At 42.8% G+C, this 20,881-nt stretch overlaps 2 protein-coding genes across 6 annotated transcripts in view; one reads left to right on the plus strand and one right to left on the minus strand.

The window, feature by feature from the left end:
* Positions 1-7,934: 7,934 nt before the first annotated feature.
* LOC148189070 (uncharacterized) lies at positions 7,935-10,025 on the minus strand. Its single transcript, XM_088079425.1, has one exon. It carries the CDS (start codon positions 10,000-10,002, stop codon positions 8,656-8,658), a length of 1,347 nt encoding a protein of 448 aa, XP_087935551.1. The 5' UTR covers positions 10,003-10,025; the 3' UTR covers positions 7,935-8,655.
* Positions 10,026-16,113: 6,088 nt separating this feature from the next.
* Positions 16,114-20,881, plus strand: part of rpgrip1l (RPGRIP1 like) — a 31,981-nt gene continuing 27,213 nt past the window's right edge. For all 5 annotated transcript variants that reach the window (XR_015776915.1, XM_088079548.1, XM_088079547.1 and 2 more), the window contains exons 1-6: positions 16,114-16,214; positions 17,087-17,173; positions 17,960-18,104; positions 18,848-19,161; positions 19,785-19,884; positions 20,636-20,779. Coding sequence is in view for 4 of the 5 variants with exons in the window: in XM_088079548.1 (XP_087935674.1) it covers positions 17,095-17,173; positions 17,960-18,104; positions 18,848-19,161; positions 19,785-19,884; positions 20,636-20,779 (782 nt within the window). In the remaining variant the exon portion in view is untranslated. The remainder of the gene's footprint in view (positions 16,215-17,086; positions 17,174-17,959; positions 18,105-18,847; positions 19,162-19,784; positions 19,885-20,635; positions 20,780-20,881) is intronic.

Raw genomic sequence — 20,881 nt, forward strand, 5'->3', positions numbered from 1 at the left:
TCTCAGTGGAAATAAGATCATCTTTCAATTTGTCGGACAAAAAGTGGAGAAAACCACGTTTTTAAAAGAGAGTAATTTTCAAAAGCAACATTGATTTCGTGTTATCATTTTTTGTTTTTTTCACTCTTATCTTCTTATGCCAACTTGAACTGAGAAAAATAAGTGAAAATAACATTGTGTTTGAGTTCTAGTGGATCTACAGAGAGGAACGTTCCCCAAACTGTCAGGAAGCAGCAGCTACAGAACCGTCCCTAAGTGACGGCTCTGCTGTGATCTCTGCACATTTACATCAAAAATCAGATATCAGTTTATTCTTTCAGCAGAACCGAGCTGGAAACTCACTACAGCTGAACACACACACACACACACACACACACACACACACACACACACACACACACACACACACACACACACGGAGACGGAGGCGAGGCGCTGGCCTGAGGCTGGTGAGCGTGGGAATAAATGACAAAATATTTCTCCCTTGTTCCCTAAAGATCTGAGTAAATCACTAAATGTGTTTCTTGTTGCTTTTTTAAAAAATATATTGTCGATATTAACGGCAATAAAGTCGGCACGTTAGTGGTCCTCTCCTCCCGTCACCCTGAGACCTGAGGTCGTCTGTTCGTTTGTTTTTGGACGTAGAAATGTTGTTTTATTGCATCACATCCGTAGCAGTGTCCCCTGCACTGAAACAGCGAAAACGCAGACTTAAAATGTCGCTCTCAGTTTTTGTCCGAAATAAAGTCATTCATTCAAAAGTCACACGGGGAGCGAGCAGCGAGCTCGCCAGTGAAAGTCCTGCGTCTGTTGGACCGATCCGCCGAGCTTTCTGCCGGACACAGGGGCAGCGTCCAGCTCCTTGTTTTCTGAGGTTTTTACTGCGCTTCAAACTTGTTGGAAAAGAGAACGGACTGTGAATGCAGGATTTGCAGTGCAGTATTTGCAGTACTTTTACTGCAGTAGAGGATGTGAGCGCTGACTGAGTGACAGTAAACGAATCAGAAAGCAGCCTTTTGAAAGAGTTTGAGATCACTACACGCGTTTGTGTTTGCGTCTCTCTCAGCATCTCTCAGTCTTCCTGGCTGTCGAGGCGTCCTGTCGGCGGTCGTCTGGCGGCGAGCGTTTGGAGCCAGTGACAGGCTGGATGTGTAACGTTGAGGCGGAGGCGTGTTGACAGCCGCAGCCGAGTAAATAAACACCACTTGTCTCTCCTCATTGCTCGCGCAGAAGAAAACGGTGCACTTTGGCAACCTTTTTTCACAGAGGAGACAATTCAGCAGGGAGCATTTTAAAGATTTCAAAGTTTAATCGCCTCCATTTTGAAGTTTTTTCCTCTTAATTGACACCCTCGTCTTGTTTCAGACGCTCCTCCCTGATCCCCCAGAGGCCCACATTAAACATTGTTTCAGCTGCAGCGTCTCTTTGAGGAGTTTGACTGTTCGCTTAAAAGAAGATTATAGTTTAGAGAAAAACTAACCCGCTGACTTCATCTCCAAAAAAGCCAAATAGTTTCCCCCCGATAACTTGCCGAGATGACAAAGTGTCTGCCGTGTTTTTGGGAAGAAGGAAAGCGTGCTCCGTTAGCGTGATCTCAAATGATTTATCTCACATGATCCAAAGCGTCTTCTCAGCTGCCACGACACATTTGTGTCACGCCGCGGCGCCGTCGGAGACACTTTCAGACGTCTGAGCTTAAAAATCTCACTTAACTCTCAGCCGCAGGGCCAGACGGTCGCCGGCGCCGCTAAAGATACGCCCAGACGTTTACTGACGATCCCTCACATTAACTCCTGCAGCTTCAGCGGACAACGACCGACTGAAAACACTGACAGAAACGTCGTCTGAGTGCAGGCAGGGTCCAAACTCCAGACGTCAGAAAATGATCCTGAAGCTCCTGCAGACTTTTTACATTCACTTCATTTCTCAGCACAGTCAGAAAATGAGACGTATTTTTAATTTAGTTTGCTCTGAGCACTGGATGCAATTCATTCAGGAAATACTGTCGGTGGTGGTTCTAGAGCACTTTAACTGCGGGGGCCAGACTGGGGCCGAGGGATTTGTCAAAAAGACACGCTCAACGCGGGCAAAAGAGACAAAGACAAGTGTCCAAGCATCCAAAAATCTTTAAGTAATAATAAAGTAAAATAAAGTGCTGGCGCACAGTAACAGTATTCCAGTTACAGTTACGCTTTGTTTGAAATGTTAGTTACAGTTTTCTACAATACTGCAAAAAAAACACGAGGGTCCAGGTTCAGTGTTACAGGGCCACTGGCCCCTGTTGGCCCCTCTCCAGAACCGCCACTGAAATCAGTTTCAAAATCCTACAAACATCCTAAAATCCTAGAAACAGCCTAAAATCATAGAAATATCCTAAAGCACTTTAAATGTACTATAATCCTAGAAATGTCCTCCCATCCTGGAAATGTCCTAAAGTCTTGAATGTTCTGAAATCTGAAAAATATCCCCAAATCACAGAAACTTCTCCAAGTCCTATAAATGTTCTAACAACCTAAAAATGTCCAAAACCAGCCAAAAAATCCCCAAAATGTCCTAAAATTATAGAAAATAACATCTAACTACAACTTTGAAAAGTCCTAAAATCTGAGAAACGCCCTGAAATCCTAAAAATGTCATCAAATCCCAGACACTACAAAAATAATAGAAATGTTCAAAAACCCTAAAAAAAAATCTAAAACTCAAAGAAACACCCAATGTCCTAAAATCTTGGAAACGTCCTAAAATCTTAGAACTCTTCTGAAATCTGAGAAATATCCCAAAATCACAAAAACTTGTGAAAGTCCTGGAAGTGTCCTAAAATGTTTGAAAAGTCCTAAAGTCAGAGAAACACCCTTAATACCTAAAAATGTCCCCAAATTCTAGAAACTTCTTAAAATTGAAGCGTCTGAACTTTCCTAAAGTCCTAGAAGTGTCCCAAAATCCTAAAAATGCTGCGACTGTCCCCTGGCCTCCTGCTGAGACTCTGCCGTGGTTGTTTGGATCTCAAAGCTCAGAGAAACTAAACTAAACGCGGTTTTCTCCGTCTCTCTCTTTGGAAGACGCCGTGTGAAAGGACTTCGCTCGGACTCACTGAGGACGCTGCAGAAAAGCTGCTCTCAGCGCTTTTTTTTGGATGCCGTTAATTAAAAGTCAAAATGAAATAAAGCGTTCTCCATTTCTTCGAGGACCCGGATACTCAGAGGGGACGGATCTTTAAACTGGGGTCTTTTTGTTGTCTCACAGATCTCAGATCAGTCTCTCTCCACAGGTTTGACCCTCCATCCTGTTTCCTGTTTCCTGCTCACGGCGGCATAATGGAGGGCCGAGCCGCCTGCCTCAGGTCAGTCACGCTCTACACGGCGCTCCTTCTTCGTTACGGTCGAGCCCGAACCCATCGGAGTGTCCGTAAGTCAAATCTCTGCTGATTAAATGTCGTTAGCGGAGGTCAACGTGAGTCTCAGCATCATAATTAAAGACGAGCGGTGAGAGCGCCACGTGGCGTCATGTGACCTGCGGAGCAGCTGGCGGAGCGATCCGCAGCGGGCTGCACGCCAGACGCCGTCCTGCAGGTTTAAATGTGAGCCGACGCAGCGTCAGGTGCTCTCAGCTTCAGGATCAGGTCCAGAAACGTGCAGGCGAAGCTTATTCATCATTTTAACTGGTCTGAGGCGGTCTGACTCAAGGTGGTCTGAGGCGGTCTGACTCAAGGTGGTCTGATGAGTCCACATTTCAAACTGTTACAGCCTCAAATTCATTTTATTGATTTATTTGTGTCTTTGGAGGGGCACGCTTTTTAAGAAAGACATCAAGTTTATTAAGAAAACATTTTGTTGAATTTCTTGCTTCATAATTTTTGGGGATTTTTAAAAATATTTTGGCATTTTTTTCTCCTTTAAACATTTTTTTACTTCAATTTTTTGTTTTCTTCAAATTCTTTGTTGTAGTTGTGACATTTAACCAAAATCTTAAGGGATGTTATTATTATATTATTATTATTTTATCCTTTAAAACATTTTGTCAATTTTTTTTCTATAAATCTTCTCACACTGGTCTGACTGGTCACACTGGTCACACTGGTCACACTGGTCAGACTGGTTGTACTGTTCACACTGGTCAGACTGGTTGTACTGGTCAGACTGGTTGTACTGGTCTGACTGGTCACACTGGTCAGACTGGTTGTACTGGTCAGACTGGTTGTACTGGTCAGACTGGTTGTACTGTTCACACTGGTCAGACTGGTTGTACTGGTCAGACTGGTTGTACTGGTCTGACTGGTCACACTGGTCAGACTGGTTGTACTGGTCAGACTGGTTGTACTGGTCAGACTGGTTGTACTGGTCAGACTGGTCAGACTGGACGGTCAAACTCTCTGTGGATCCAAAACAAAAATCAGAAAACAGTAACGGAGGCTAATTATTCTGAGGTGAATCTCTCCCTCAGCCGCCGTCTCATTACGGCCATCACACCGCCGCCGTCGTCTTGGTGAAGCAGCTTCCTGACTCACAGTCTCCGTGTTCAAAAGCCTCGGCCTGCAGGCGGAAACGTGCTACAACATGTACTCCGGCGTGGAACAATAACAGCCCCCCGGACGGCGCCGTCAGCCGTCGGCTTTAATTGCTTTGGCACCGGAGCTAACTGTAATCACCTGTCACGGCGAACAGCGGCTGCATCTGTTTCTGCGTCTGTCAGAGCGCGGCCGCAGGAGGCGTGACCCCGGACACACAAGGTCACATGTCCTCCTGCCACAGAAGTCACCAGCTCTGCAGGAGGGACGGGGGAGGACGGGGGAGAGCAAAGAGGTACGGGGGAGGAACTCTGTTTGGGACACGGTTTTAATGGACTCCTCCTTGAGCGAGTCGTGGTTCAATGACTTGGTATATTTTTTAAATCATTTTACTCAGAAACTATCAACTAAATTATATTAAGAAAAAAATCATTAAAATTTTAAAAGTAAAATAAAACAAATTATACTTTTGAAAGGCAAAAAAGTCTAAATATCTTCTTTATAAAATCACCAAAAGGAAAAACAACAAACATATTTTGTTTACAAATAGAAGGTATTTTAAAAACCAACGAAAAAGTTAAACCTGCAAAATGTTTATGAAAAAAATCAAACAACAGTTCTGAAAGAAAAAAATGTTTTCTTTAAAACCTGCCGATTATTATTTATATATATATATATTTGTTGTTTATAGAGAGCTGCTGACACGTATGCTACATGTCACACTAGAGGCCCACACTGTTGTGTTTTAGTTTCCATGATGCCAGCATGCTGTCTAAAATCCCACAGCGGAACCACACGAAGTCGTTTGGTTCTGTAAAGACGGGACGTCAGAGAGACTCTGCCGTGGTTTAAACTGGATTTTAGTGGTGAAATGCAGAGAAAGCTGCCTGAGTGATGGTGACGGTGTTAAAGACATGAGGACATGGGACAGTGTGACGTCCCCTCTGGGTCCGTAGTGATCTCACAGTGAGCGCTCTGTCTGCGGAGCCGCTCGTTAATGATGCTGAAGGTGAACTGTGACTCGCAGAGACGGTTATGAAAATTTCATCAATCTGTTGGGGGGGGGGCACCAGCTGCTCCTGTCAGAGGCCACTTCTGGTGGACAAGCGGGGGGTCAGGTCAGGAGGACTGAGGTACAGAGGGGGGGGTCTAGGATCAGAGACCAAACAACATGTTTTGTTTCATTGGTCTCTGCTTAAGATGGATTTTTATATATATATACATATATATTTAGAGAGAAAATTTCAATTTCATCCATGATTTCCTTAAATACCTGAACACTGAAGTTTTTATAACGTATCCTCCTACAGACGTTTGTAAAGACATTACAATTTTGGCCTGAAGTTACTGTGGTCAGGTTTAGTCCAATGTCCCAAAATCCTAAAAACATCCTAAAATCCTAGAATTGCCAAGTCCTAGAAACATCTAAAAGTCTTAGTAATGTCTGAGAACCCTAAAAAATAAAATCCTTGAATTGTCACAAACATCTTAGAAATGCCCTAAATTCTTAAACATGTCTTAAAACCTCAAAAATGTCCTAAAAATCCTAAAAATGTGCTAAAATCCTAAAAATATCCAAAAACACCAGAAATGTCCTAAAATCCTAAAAGTGCCATACAGTCCTAGAAACATCCAATAATCATAGAAATGTCCTAAAACCCTCAGAACAACCTAAAATGTTTGAATTGTCCTAAAATCCTAGAAATGTCCTAACATCAGAGACATCATAAAATCTTACAAATATCCTGAAATCCCTGAAACATCCTAAAATCCTAAAAACATCCTAACATCTGAGAAATGTAAAAAAGTCACCTGTCAGCACAGGTAACGCCCCCTAAACACCATATAAGGGCAGGTTTAGTGCCGTGTGCAAAGACATGGACAGGACTGGGGACATGACGCCAAAAAAGTCCAAAAAGAAGAAGAACTTCTGCAGGAGAGAGACGGATGATCTGTTAGATAAACAACGTTAACGTGATTTCAGGAAGATGCATTTAAGTATTAAAAGTAAAAGTACACATGCAAAAAGGTTTAAATACATTTAATATCTCAAAATGATTAAAATAGTTAAAAGAAAAAGCAGCAAGTCCTCATTCACACAATCTATATGAGCAGCTGGAACCTTGAAATACTTTTTACATGAAAAATGACTCACACAATGAAAGAAAAACTTTCCACTTAATTTCTAATTAATCAACTAATTGTTTCAGCTGCACTTGTATATTTTCATATTTTTGGTTTGTGTGAAAAACTATTAATTTGTAAAGTAGTTATCTCACAAAAGTATTGGTGTAAAAAGTCTAATATTTCCCTCTGAATTGTAGTGGAGTAGAAGTGGAAAGTGGCATGAGATTAAAATACTCAAGTAAAGTAAAAGTAATCTTAAATTTGTACTTGAATACAGTATTTGAGTAAATGTACTTAGTTATATTCAGCTCTGGTCAGCAGAGCGACACACAGTAACAGAAATTACAGTAACTTGGATCAATAGACCAAATATAGTATATTTCCCAGTCTTAATATAATAAATTATATTCATGCATTTTGAAATGTTACTCAAATATAAAACGTATTTTTCCTTGTGTTGGACGACAGTTTGTGGACTGTAAGAATGAGACGTTTTTCTCTTATCTGGCTTTGAGTGCTCTGGACCGCTCATACATTTTTTTCTCACATAAGAGAAAAGCTAAATCAAGAAAACACTGGTGAAACCAAAAAATCAGTGGGTACTAACAAAATAAGAACAAATCCTGGATATGAGCAAAAATAAGGGGAAAGAGGCCCAGAGAGTCAGTGTACTCATACAATCCTACTTTATTTAACTATCTATACTATTTTTTTGCAGAATACATAACATGCGCATGGTCATTTCAATAAAACAAGAGAACTATATGCTCAATGCAGGTGTGTAAACGCAGCACAGAGAAGCTGGTGTGGATCCAGGCGTTACGGGGTTAACCCAGCTGTCAGAGTGTACACGTTCAGTGCACGATGCCACTGCTCGCCGTCACATGAACACAGAGGTTAAATGTTGTCTCTGCTGAGAGGACGAGGACGCTCAGTTCGTCTCTCGTGTTCACCAGCTGCCACCTAGTGTCACATCAGAGACACTTCTGAGCTTCACAGGCACGCACACACACACACACACACACACACACACACACACACACACACACACACACACACAGACACACACACACACACACACACACACACTAGGCCTCATGCAAGAAACTCTATACCGACACATTTTCTCTTATTTTCGCTTGTATCGCAGATTTGTTGTTTTGTTGGTACCCATTGATTTTTGGGAGTTAACAGTGTTATAAAATATAATAATAATAATAAGAATAAAAATAATAATAATAATAATAATAATAATAATAATAATAATAATAAATGATGATGATAATAACAATTATAATCATGATGATAATAATAATGAACTTTATTTAGACAGAACCTTTCACACAAGAAATGCAGAGGAAATTACATTCACAAAGTGCGTCACATGAAAAGACATAGAGGACATAAAGACATAATAAAACCTGCAGGTAAAAGTGAAATAAAATCAGAAAAGAATACATGAAATGCATCTTCACATGGATACAACCCATGTTGGCAATCTGTTGATTTATTTATCACATTGTAGAAACAAGAACAAATGTACATTTATATTTATACTTTAGTGTTTAGATATATTCATGTTATGTTAATACTTATGTTTAAATTTTATTGATACATTCTACACTTTCCTACTTCTTTTAAGACTTTTGAATAGGAGCATCTGTAACTAAAGGTAATTTCCCCTCGGGGATCAATAAAGCATTTCTGATTCTGATTGATAATATTAGTAATGGTAAGCTAAAAAAACATGGCTAAAAATAATGTGTGTAATTCATAAAAATAAGGAAACTACAACATTTAACAGCCAACACGTCTTTGATTTCATACAACATCACAGCAGTTTCAGACATTTTTGTTTTGACTTCTGTTGACTTTCTGTTGCTTCCAACAGAATTAATGATCAATTATTACGCTCAGAAACCGATTTTCATGCACTCCTTCTCTTTCAGCATCTTTTAACATCATTTTTACTGAGTTACTGATTTGCCGGTTTCCAAATCTGAAAAAGTGTGTTTTGGGTAAATTCAGTGATAAGTGGTCCTGGTCCTCCGGTTCACAGCGACCACAACAACACAGAGCGTCAGCAGCAGAGCGCTGAGCACCGCCCATCTCACTTTGTAGAAGGTGGAGTGAACCCCAAACGGATCTCTGTACTTTAACACCGTTTTACTGGATAAGACACACTGATCTGTGTCCGCAACTGCACACCAATACTCTCCTGCGTCCTTCAGAGAGACATTAGAGACAAACAAACTCCCGTCTTTATCAGACCGACTCACTCTGCTCAGACTCTGACCAAACCCTAGATTTACAACTCTGCCTTCTGTTCGGTTTGACTTGAAGAACCAAACAGACAGCTCACCCTTTTCCTGATCTTTGCATGTGAGAGTGACGTTTTCTCCCTCTGAGAAGAGCTCGACAGCAGGAGGACCAAATTTAGGACACACCACCAGCTGATACCTTTTCAGACTGACAGCAGTTTGACAGTCGTACTGACCTGTGTTATTTAACATCAGTGATGAAAACACCAGAGAGTAGTTTTGGTCCACTGAGGACACAATCTGGTTTGGTTGTTCCTTGTAGATGTTGGCGATCTTCCACTGTGGCGGCTGATCATCACTGAAATCAGTGAGAGTGCACGGCAGCACAGCCGTCTGTCCCTCTGAGCGGTAGATTGTCTCTAAATACAGTTGTAACCCTATAGAGTAACTGCTGACACACTGCTGCTGGTCCATCCTCAGACAGCTGAACTCTGTCTTGGCTGCTGTTGTGAAGTTAAAAACTCGAAGATCTGATGTGTTTTTCTCCACTTGGTATCTTCTTCCATCATCATTCATCACTGATGTCTCATTGTCCCCAAAAACTCTGCTCCATATTTCCTGTTCGTATCCAAACTCACGTCTGAGCCACAGGACGTCCTGATGGTCAGTCGCTCCGAAACATGTCAGATCCCGTGCTCCTCCAGGTGTCACTTTAATAAATCCTCCTACAGTCACCTGACTGCAGACGATGACGGTGGTGGTCTTGTCGTGTGTGACTCTGCCGTCGGTCCAACACTCCTCTCGGTACGGGCCGGAGTCTGAGTGGGTCAGGTCGTGGATCTCGTAAGAAGAGATGTTGTGCGTGCTGACGACCGAGAGTCGCCAGCTTTGGTCTTCAGGTGCCGTGGAGTTGTGGGACCAGAGGTCAGAGGTGTTCAGCAGGACCAGCTTCTCCTCACCAACAAACCTGGAGATCAGGCAGGAGTCGGCCTCCTCGGGGAGACTGAAGCTGTAAGAGTCCCGTTCCCGCTTGATGCTGATGAGTTGTTGTGCGTGAATGTTGTTGATGAGAGCAAACAGCAGGAAGCAGAGCTCTGTGACTGCAGCCATTCTGCTCCGAGGTCTCCGTCTGAGAGTCCGACCAACACTGTTACCTCATGAGCTCCGTGTCAGCCCTCATCAGCAGCTTCGCTCTGCGGTTTGAACATCGTCACGTCTTTATCTCTTCATCACCAGTGGAAACTTGAACAGGATGCTGAATATCCTTCACTTACCTCAGAGTGATTTTGACACTGTGGTGTTGCTGCTTTTACACGTGTGGATCAAATATTCACCATGTTTGACAGTGAATCTCTGTTAAAACCATCTTATTGATTTATTGGCCTGCCAAAGGACGGTTTGGTTTTCTCATATCAAGTGTTTGATGTCGATCAGCAGAGGTTTGGAAACATGAAGCGAACTTTATCAACACTGAAGGACTAAATTATATGTAGATAGTTTAAACATCAAAAGTGAAAAAGAGCGTGTACTTTCCCACCTTGACGGCCAAACACCACTCCCTGTTTTCACTGAACTTTATGACCGAGGAGAAGTCGAGAGACTTTGGTCTTTTGCTTCTGCTCTGTTTGTCCTCCTCAAACCTGCTTGCTGGGGGTTGGGGGGACACCTGTGGCTGCACTGGTGCTGTATCTCCGGCTGGCCTGGATCGTGGTCTTGGTTGCGCTGTAGCTGTGGTTCTGTCTGTGTCACAGTCTGCAGATTCACTAACCTGGACTCCACACACCTGCTCTCACTCACCTGATACACTCACCTGAAGCTGATCACCAGCAATCAAGCCCAGCATAAAGACTTAAACATAAAGACTCACACTCACCTAGTTGCCAGATTGTTCTTTGCCATGTGAGACATTACAGCGTTTCTCTGCCTGATCTCCCAGTTACAACCTCGCCCGTCCTCGACTCAGCTGCCTTTTCTGCTTCCCGGAAAAACTCCACAGCCTTCTCTCCCCGATCACCAGTTTTGCCTTGGTCCTCCTGGTTTTTTTGTTGCCTTTGGCTGTTTGACGCTTTTCTCTGCAACACTTCAGCATGAGTTTTCCTGTTGTTTTTTTTGGCTGCACGCACTGCCCGTGAGTGTACGCCTGGTAAAAAACACTTTTGCCTCGCTGGTTTGTGGACAGGTTACCTGGCTTCATCGTCTCTGCTGCTTGTCCCTTGCCTGTTTTTCGCTTCGACGTTATGGTCACCTATTAATTAACTCTTGCCTGTCTGGACTGCTTATAACCATCCCTAGACCTTTGACCTCGAGGCCTCCTTGCCTAACCGAAATAAGAACCTTAAGAAACGGAGCATAATACACCACAGTATTTTGCCTGCTCCTCTGTGAAACTGCTGAGAACGGACAGAGATTTGTTTTAGAGGTTATCACTCAGCTCGGGTTCAGCTCTCTCTCTCCGAGCCCAGTGATTTTGTTTTTTGAGCTCTTTGACCTGTGTTTTTTGAGAAGATATCAAGAACTGCTAAATTATTTCTGTGTGCTGGTGAATTTAAATGAAGACATTGCAAATTCATTCTGTGGTCCGTTGTGCTACAATTGGGTTCAAAATACACCCGTTACAGTCTGAGGCTGCGCCTGTGTCGTGGCCTGGATTGCACCACTGCCGTGACCCTGCTCGACGTGACCGTCTACTGCCATTATTATCAGTCATGCCTCCGATATTAATATACGCATGGGACTCTTATCAACACCTATGATATTTGCATGTAACACCACATGCTATCATAACTTGCATTTATTAATTTTGTTTCTCACTATTGTTATATAATATGTTATTGTTACCATTATTGTTGTGCATCTCTCCCTGTCTCTTCCCCTCTCTCTTTCTCTTTCCATTTTTTCATTACTGTAATTTAATTTATTTATGACATCTGTTGCACGTCTGGCGGTCCTGAAGAGGGATCCCTACTCAGTCGCTCCTCCTGAGGTTTCATGTGAGGGTCTAAGGGCAGAGGGATGTGCCCTCTGAGGCAAACTGTGATTTGTGATAATGGACTTTATAAAAAAACTGTCTTGATTTGCCTGTGCCCCAGAGATGCTGCAAGCTTCCTTTAATCAGCCTGAGAAAGACTTAATTTTCTGAACAGCCGGTGCAGCCTCTGTGCTCCAATATGACGATTTAGAACCGACGAACTTTGCAGCAGAGAGGCTGTGGGACAAAAGACCGGATATAAGGAGGTCTGACATGCTGCCATCATGATCTCATATAACCCAATGAAGTATCAGCAGATGATGAAGCCGTCCAATGGGAGAGAACCGGGTTTGCAGCGTAGGAATCGATCGAGGCTACGGGGACTGTCCATCCGAGCTGTCCACACCGTCCAGTGCCCTCATGAAGATGACACTGCTACTTTTCCACAGCGCGACCGTTTCGTGTTGCGAGTTTACACAGAAAGTCAACGTAAAGATACAAATTCAAGTCGGGTAGCCCAATGGATGCGTTGGATGCGACGCGATGGACACGAAAATGCGAAATTTGTGTCTTCAAATCCATCGCGCAAGATTAAATTGTGAGCAAGAATGTCATGTGACACTTGTTGCGAAAGCCTATCAGTTGAAATTTTCCTGCCATTACTGTGAGCCAGAAATGAAGGATAAAGTATGTCTCTGTTTGTGGACACACAGAGCTAAACTCAGCGTCAGTGCTGTACAGAGACAGAACAAAAAAGGCCCTGAAGGGCTGGGAGCTCAGTGAGCAAAGCTGTCCTCCTTATTCCTGGAACTGTAGAAAGGATTATGGCTGCAAGTTCTGGTGGAACAGCAGAAGTTACAGTAAACTAGTTCATTAACTTTCCCAGGCCAAACAATAGTCAGTATACTTGTCTGTCTTGTCTGGTCTGAGTTTAGTGGGGATTTTGGGGACACTGATGCAGTTTCAAGTCTTCAGGTGCTGTGGAGATGTCGGACCAAAGGTCAGAGGTCATCCACAGAACAAGCTTCTCCTCACCAACAAACCTGAAGAGGAGGCAGCAGTCGTCGTCCTTGGGGAGGTGGGAAGTGTCAGAGCGAACGTGTGAATGTTGGTGGGGACAGCAAACAGCAGGAAGTAGAGCTCTGCTGCTGAGAGTCGTGCAAACGCTGACACCACTCCCCTTATCAGCTCTCTCTGCGGTCGCAACAGCTTCTCCTCTTTATCTCCTCATCAGGGGAAACTATGACACACCGCGCTCTCTATCGACTGATCTGAGTCCTGTGGACGTGTCTTTGGATTATTGAGAAATGTGGAGGCAGCACTGAGTCTGCTGAGCATAGTGGCGTTATGTACCACAACAGAAACAAAAGAAGATAGATGAGGATGAAACAGTCAGGTGATAGTACTGAACCGTGTCACCGTGAACTGACCGGCGCATCATCGTGGTGATCAAAACGCACAGATGCACACAGTCTGTGGTGCACAGTCCTTACCACTGTGTGTTTTACTGGTTATAGAGTTAATACAGAACATGCGCTTAAATAGTTACCGTTTTTTTGAAAAGTGCCTGAATACAGACTGTGCGCCAGGTGTGTGCGCATTTGGATACTCGAGTGTGGCTCGGGCCGCACATTCCTGTCCGAACCAGACTGAGCCCAAAACATTAATTTTACCATTTTCAACAGCTGATGAAAAAGCAGGCCCAATGAAACAAAAAACACATTCAGCTGATCACACAGCTGATCGACGGATCTCAGCGCAGAGACAGAAGAGACAAACAGTCAAAGACATTGCAAATTCATTCTGTGGTCCGTTGTGCTACAATTGGGTTCAAAATACACCCGTAGTAAAGACTTGTGCAGGTGATGTAAAATTTAAATTCCTTTTTTTTCTGGGGGAGTACCACCAAACCCCCCACCAATTATATATATTTTCAAGTTTGCTCTCCCCCATTGTAATTACTAAAGTATTTACAATATTTTGGGAGATTTTTTTGTCTTGAACATTTTTTTAAACTTTTAAAATATATGACAATTATTTTCTATCAAATTTTAAACTTAACTGGGATTTTTTTTTTGTTTTTAAATCTATGGTAATTTTCAAATATTTTGACATTTTTTTCTTCTTTTAACATTTTTGGTAATTTTTTCACTTAACACCATGTTTGAGCCAGAAACAGAAATTATTGTTGGATTTTCAAATTTCCAATGATCCGTGAGTACAGCAGGATGTCCACTAATCTGAAGGTTGGCGGTTCAATCCCCGGCTCCTCCACTCAACATGTCGAAGTATCCTTGTGTGAAATACTGAACCCCAGACTGATCCTAATGCTGCATCATCTGAGTGTGAGTGCGTGAGAACGGTTACTGGGTAGCAGGTGACGCCTTGTGCGGTTGCCTCGGCCACCAATGTGCGGATATACTGTATGTGTGCGAATGGGAGATTTTGACATGTAGCGTCAAAGCTCTTTGAGTGGTCGGAGGACTCTGAAGGCGCGTCTATTGTGGAGTCTATTTCACATCATGTAGGACAAACTTTTCTCTGTGTCACTCAAAGAAGCTCAAGAAAAAAAGTTAATAGCTTTGGGGAAGGTCAAATAAGAAAAACCCAGCTTCCTATCCTTATTTTTGAGAGATAGGAAAGATACATATTTAGATCAGGGGCTGTCTGTAAAGCATTTGGGCCTGAAGACTTGGACGCATCTCCCTGGATCTGAGACTGGATCTCAGTGTTCCTCCATCACAGTTTGTGATTTTTTCAGGGGCTTCATCACGTTGAACGTCCTGACTCGCACCAGCCTGACAGGTTTCTTTCTTGAAATATAGACAGAAATCTGCCTATATTACAATGTGTGGGGGTGCTGAAGGTGAGAGGGCGTCTGATGGTGCACTTGACAGTCGCTGCGTGGAGGCGGAGGCACGGCCTGTTGAGCAGACGGTCGGCAGGCATCATAGATTTCAACGACAGGCCGACTCTGACAATCTGCCGCTGACAGACACACATTTTGCTCCAGCTCGTACTGCAGCGTCCCGGCTCGCCTCGGCCTGAAGAGATGCTGGGAGGGGTCAAAGGTCAGGGCTGGGAGAAGCAGCGGTGATGGGAGGCTTCACGGCCCAGCGATCGCTGCGCAGCAGGCCGTGAGCCTGCCATGCAGAGTGAACTCGTTCTGTCCGGCCGGCACACTCATCTCAGGCTGCTAAATGAGCTCCATTGCCAATTCATGAGAGGCGGACAGCTGACAGCACGCCTGTCGACTCGCTTCCACATTTCTGCGTACACCACTGAGGCGTCTCACCGCCACGCTGCTCATAAACAGGCCTACATGTAAAGTCAGGTCGGACAAAGTCCTCAAATTGGCCCAGTGTCCCTCCACAAAGACTGTCTCGGGAAAAGATCACGGAGAGCAGCTGAAATAGAGCTGATGGGTTTCCACAGGAGACACAGGGAGCACTGCAATGGAAATAAAAAGAGGTAAGGGACTGTTGGTTATTTATGAGAGGGCAGGGGGTGGTTCAAAGGCAGAGGCATGTCAAATAATTTTTCAAGCATGAGGGAGAGACTTTTTTTTAATTTTGGCTTCGGGGAGGGTCAGACAACTTCAAGTGGCTGTATTTTGTTTTTATTTTAACGTCAATTTTGAAAGCAAACATGTGACCCAAACTTTTGGGAATCTTAAGATTTTTCCAAAAACGTTCTGGCAATTTCTTTTTTGTTGGAAATTTTTTTTGCTCATTTTCGTCATTTCTTTAATTATTTTTTTTAGTGGTTTAAAAAATATCTTGGAGATTTATTTTGTTTTCTTTAAATATTTGGGAAAATTTGAAAGGAAATGTTTTGGCCATTACTTTTTTTCTTACAAGTTTGTAGATAATCTATTTAAGGAGACATTTTGGCTTTTGATTTCTTAAAAAAAATATATGAGTGCGTTTTAAAGAAAACATTTTGGCATTTTTTATTTTAATTTATTTAAATTTTTGGCAATTTACAAAAAATGACATTTTTCTTTAAGTTGTTGGTGGTCTTTAAAGCAAACATTTTGTAGTTTTTTTTCAATCAATTTTACTCAAAGATTTACACATACAGCATTCACTCTGCACTTTTATTTACGTTCTCCAGTTAAATAAAAGTGTGGTAAATAATCTGACAGCTTTACAGTGAGAGATAAAACATGTTTGGAGTCATTTTTTAAGCATGTCAAAGCACCTTTAGTGGCATTTAAATTTACTTAAGAGAAAACTACGTTTCCCAGCAATCTTCTCACTCCGCGCATGCGTGTTGTGTCATAACGACATGACGAACAGATATGTTTTCAGTAGCAACCGTCGCTCTGGACTGAATAAAGTCGTTTTAACCGGTAAGAAATGTTTATGAAGGGAGCCTGGAAATCGTTTAACAAGTTAATAAGCTATGAAGTTATATATGCAATAACTGTGACGTTAATTAGAAGAGCGGCCGAGGTAGGCGAGCTAACTAGCTAACGTCGCTAGCTAACGTAAACTCGCCGCCCGATTGAGATTTGATAAAGTTAACTGAATAAAACTACAACAAACTCTGAATTTTATGATTGTTTTACATCACACATACTTTTCCTGACGTTTTAAGACATTTAAACGCGACCATACATGTGAATTACATGACGCATCTAAGATAATCTTTTAAATCAGTGTAGAGGATGTGAAGCCAGAGTCCGTTTAAATTCTCGCAGCTTTTTCCTCTCACCGGCTCAGGTAAAGGTACACAATAATGCAGATATTTGGCTCCCAACACTGAAGAATCGGGAGATGTCTAAATTCAGTTCGGCTCATGTTCAAGACAACAAGCAGCGCGTTTTTAAGTATAAAGTTAAATTTAAGAACCAGCTCGCCTCGTAGCCCCGGTTTATCCAACAAGGTGATTGCGGTGTCAGCAGGGTCTCTTTGTCATCAAAAACTTTAGATTTCATTAAAATGAAAAGCTCTTGGTGTGTCAGCTGTATGCCGATTACACGAGGAGACACACATTTTAGTAAAATATTTCACTTCTTGAACCACTGCGTGTTTTTACATATAGCAGAGGCATTTGTTTTAATTTTTATGGCTTTGTTTATGGAGTTTCGCGCTACTTTGTCTCCCACAACCACAGAGCCATTTATTGCCATTTCAGGCTACATATACCGACACAGTTTTTGTTTTGTTTGGTTTAAAGTGGATATAAATTGTGTCTAACGAAGGGTCTTCTCATCTCCAGATTGAAACATGTCCACTGTACTCGATGAGACAGCAGCAGATGTCCCAGTCAGAGACATCACAGTCAACTTGTCCCGACTGGCAGCAGGTCTCCATGTTGTTTCTATGCTCAGCACAGAGGGCTTCACTGGGTTCAACTTGAAATTGTATAAGTGACTAATATGATGCTTAAAGGAGTAACTTTAAATAACAGTATATGCTGTATTTACAGCAGGGACACAAACTAATAAAAATGTTTTTTGAGGATTTGAGTAAGTTTCTAGGATTAAAGGAGGTTTCTAGGATATTAGGACATTTTTAGCATGTTTCAGATTTCAGAACATTTCTAGAATATTGTAGCATTTCTAGGATTTAAGGAAGTTTTAGGATTTTATGAAGTTTCTAGGACTTTATAACATTTCTGGGATTTTGGGGCATTTCTAGAATTATAAGACATTTCTGATTATTTTAGGACACTTCTAGGATTTGAGGAAATCTTTTGGATTTTTAGGACATTTCTAAGTTTTGAGGACATTTCTACTATTTGAGGACATCAGTGTCTCAGCTGTGTCCTCTGTCGGGGGTGTGGGAGATCCTCCTCTGGCTCTTTTTTTGATCAACAAGCTCTATGTTGATGCTGTTTTATGTCTCTGACACCTTATGGAGACTAAAAGGACAAAAACTATTCACAGAGTCCATCACTTTAATTTTACTGTGAGTTAGAAAATGGTTGGCCGCTTATTATGGGCCAGATTTGGCCAGCAGACCGTAAGTTGAGTGTCACTGATATACAGTAAGCAGGCTGAATGAATGCGGTTTAGTTCAGGCTGATTTTACATGAGTAAAAATGTAAAAACAAATGAACATGTGTTTGGGTTTTTTTGAACGGTGACAGATTCATCGGTGTATCAGAATGCCCGGGTGCATCAGGACATCTCGCGGGTGTCCAGGGAGGAGCTGGAGGACCGGTTCCTGCGCCTCCACGAGGAGACCCTACTCCTCAAGCAGCATGTTCACAAACAGGACGACAAGATTAAGAAGTGAGACACATATTATCATTAAAATACCAGTTAAACGTCCACTTTAAAAATCAAGGATGAACCGACTGAAGATATTGTTGGTCAAAGGTCACTGTGACCTTGTGTCTGTCTCGTTCTCCTGAACACGTTATCTCCTTAACATTTTGAGGGTTTTTCTTTAATTTGGCACAAACATTCACGTTGACTCAACAATGAGCTGATTAGAAATTGGTGGTCAAAGGTCAAGGTCCCTGTGACCTTATCTCACTAAGTGTTGTGAATGAGATTTCTCAAGAACACCTTGAGGGAATTTCTCTCTCCACACGGTGTTTGTTTCTGTGCAGGAACAAACACTGTTTGTGGTGTTCATAGTTATAACTTTTAATTCTCTTCTTACTTTTTTACTAATTTTCTTCTAATTTTTTGGCCATTTCCTGTTAAGTTGCTCATTGCCTTCTTCTGACGTTTTTGGAGGAAAGCAAACCGGTGTGCTCAGGTTGCAAAGGGTTAAACTTCATAACCGCAGTACGTAACAGAGACTGATGACATCACTGTGACATCATCAGGGTTATCCGTTTAAACGTTTTAATCTCCTTCCAAAGCCTTTGAACAGCGTTTTCACAGGTTGTTGAAAGAACTGAATTTGATCTGTAAAATGGTGGACTGCTCCTTTAACCTCCACACAGCGAGATCATTTCCTGTCTTTTTAATTCTCACCTTTAACCACCTGTCCCGCTCTCCTCCCCCCACCCCCTCGCCGTCAGGCTGGGCACTAAGCTGATGAGGCTGGTGAAGGACCGTGGGCGTATGGAGCAGTTGGCGGCGGGCGGAGGACAGGCGGCGTCCAGGCTGCGGGACGTGGAGATGGAGGAGATGATGGAGGAGCTGCAGGACAAAGTGCGGAGTCTGCAGTCGGAGAACGAGGGGCTGAAACAGCGCCTCCTTGTGGCCAAGCAGCAGATCATCAGCTCTCAGAGCGGGAGGCCCATGCCGTACGGCCGCGTCCAGTCACGAGTCAACTCGGGGTTAAAGAAGCTGCGAGACGACGCGTCCTCCCCGTCTCACACACGGCCAAAAAGTACGTCATGGATATTTTTATGTAAAGCGTGCAGGACAGAGACCAGGGACACTAAACTGTCTTTGCGTGGGGGACACTTTTATGAAATGACAGGAGGCCAGGGGCCAAACACAGTGGATTCAGGCCTTTTCTCAGATTTTAGGACATCTCTTGGGTTTTAGGATGTTTCTTGGATTTTAAGACATTTGTCAGAATTTCAGGACATTTCTAGGATTTAGGGACATTTCTGTGATTTTAGGACATCAGTGTCTCAGCTGTGTCCTCTGTCGGGGGTGTGGGGGATCCTCCTCTGGCTCTTTTTTTGATCAACAAGCTCTATGTTGATGCTGTTTTATGTCTCTGACACCTTATGGAGACTAAAAGGACAAAAACCATTCACAGAGTCCATCACTTTATTTTTATTGTGAGTTAGAAAATAGTTGGCCGCTTATTATGGGCCAGATTTGGCCCACGGGCCCTAAGTTGAGTATCACTGCTCCAACATGTTGTAGAGTTTTATTTATGTCTCTGTTGGTTCTGCACACAAAATAAAATGTAATGAGCGAGTCAGCAGAAATCCTGAAACGCAGACTGTCAGACTGTGGTAACGTCCTCTACGGACGCTGTGGTTTTGTCTCCTGCAGGTACCCGTAGTTTGGAGGGCGGTGGGAGACCTCCGACCGGCCTCTTACCGCGGTTTGGACACAGCCTGCTGGAGGAGGCACGGGCCGAGATCCGCAACCTGTGAGTGTTCACACAGAGCAGCTGTGCAGCAGGAGATTATCTCATGATGTCTCAGGGCGGTTTTACAATAACATCGATCCTGATTTGGGGACAAAACACTGGAAAATATTTTATTATTAATTACAAGAATATGAAACTCATCAGAATGAGAATTATAATTTGTTATGTTGCAAGAACTAACAGTTTAACCTCAAATATTCAGTAAAAATCCAAATCCAAATCTGAAAGTATGATAGGCAGCATGAACGATGTCCCGAGAAAAACTAGTCAAACATGTCCAATCTTTGTGTCTCACACTGAGCAGTAACAGCTTAGAGGTGGTGGAGCAGATGTTTATATATGCATGTGTATTTGTGGATGCGTATGTATATGTATGCTGAAGAGGGATCGTGGGGCGGGGATGGGTTTTCTGTGGCTGCCTGGTAACATGGATGTTTTTATTCAAATCCTTAGTCAGTTTTTTTTTTTTATTTTATTGTTTTATTTTATTTTATTTTATTTTATTGTAGTTGTTCTCTGGTTTAGTTTGACCAATTTGGTTTTGTTTTGTTTTTGCATTTTTTTCTCTTTTGTCTGACTGTGGATCATTTTATATCGACATAATCTTTATTTGCATATGAAGTATAAAAGTGTGTTTTGAATAATGCCAAAATAAATATACATTTTAATGACCAAAGAAAAAAGAGATCTCTCACCAAACAGCAATTCAGGCTGAGGTTCATGTTCTGTTTGCTTTGTGTAAATGTGCCAGGGAAAACGTGATCGAGCTCCAGCGGAGCCACATGGAGGAGGTGGAGGGAGCGTCGGAGCTGCTGAGGGAGGAGCTGAGGAGGAAGGAGGCGGAATATGAGGAGAGACTCCTGCAGGTCCGACAGCAGCAGACGTCCAGCCTGAGGTGAGCTGTTCCTCTGTGACGAGGGAGAAACCGTTAAAAACTGTCCGGTGGTGATTCGAAGTCCGCCCAGCGCTCTAAACACGAGTGACGTTCGTGAATCAC

Source organism: Plectropomus leopardus, chromosome 7 (assembly GCF_026936395.1).
Source record: "Plectropomus leopardus strain MGB_pleo_1.0 chromosome 7, ASM2693639v1, whole genome shotgun sequence".
Lineage (NCBI taxonomy): Eukaryota > Metazoa > Chordata > Actinopteri > Perciformes > Serranidae > Plectropomus > Plectropomus leopardus.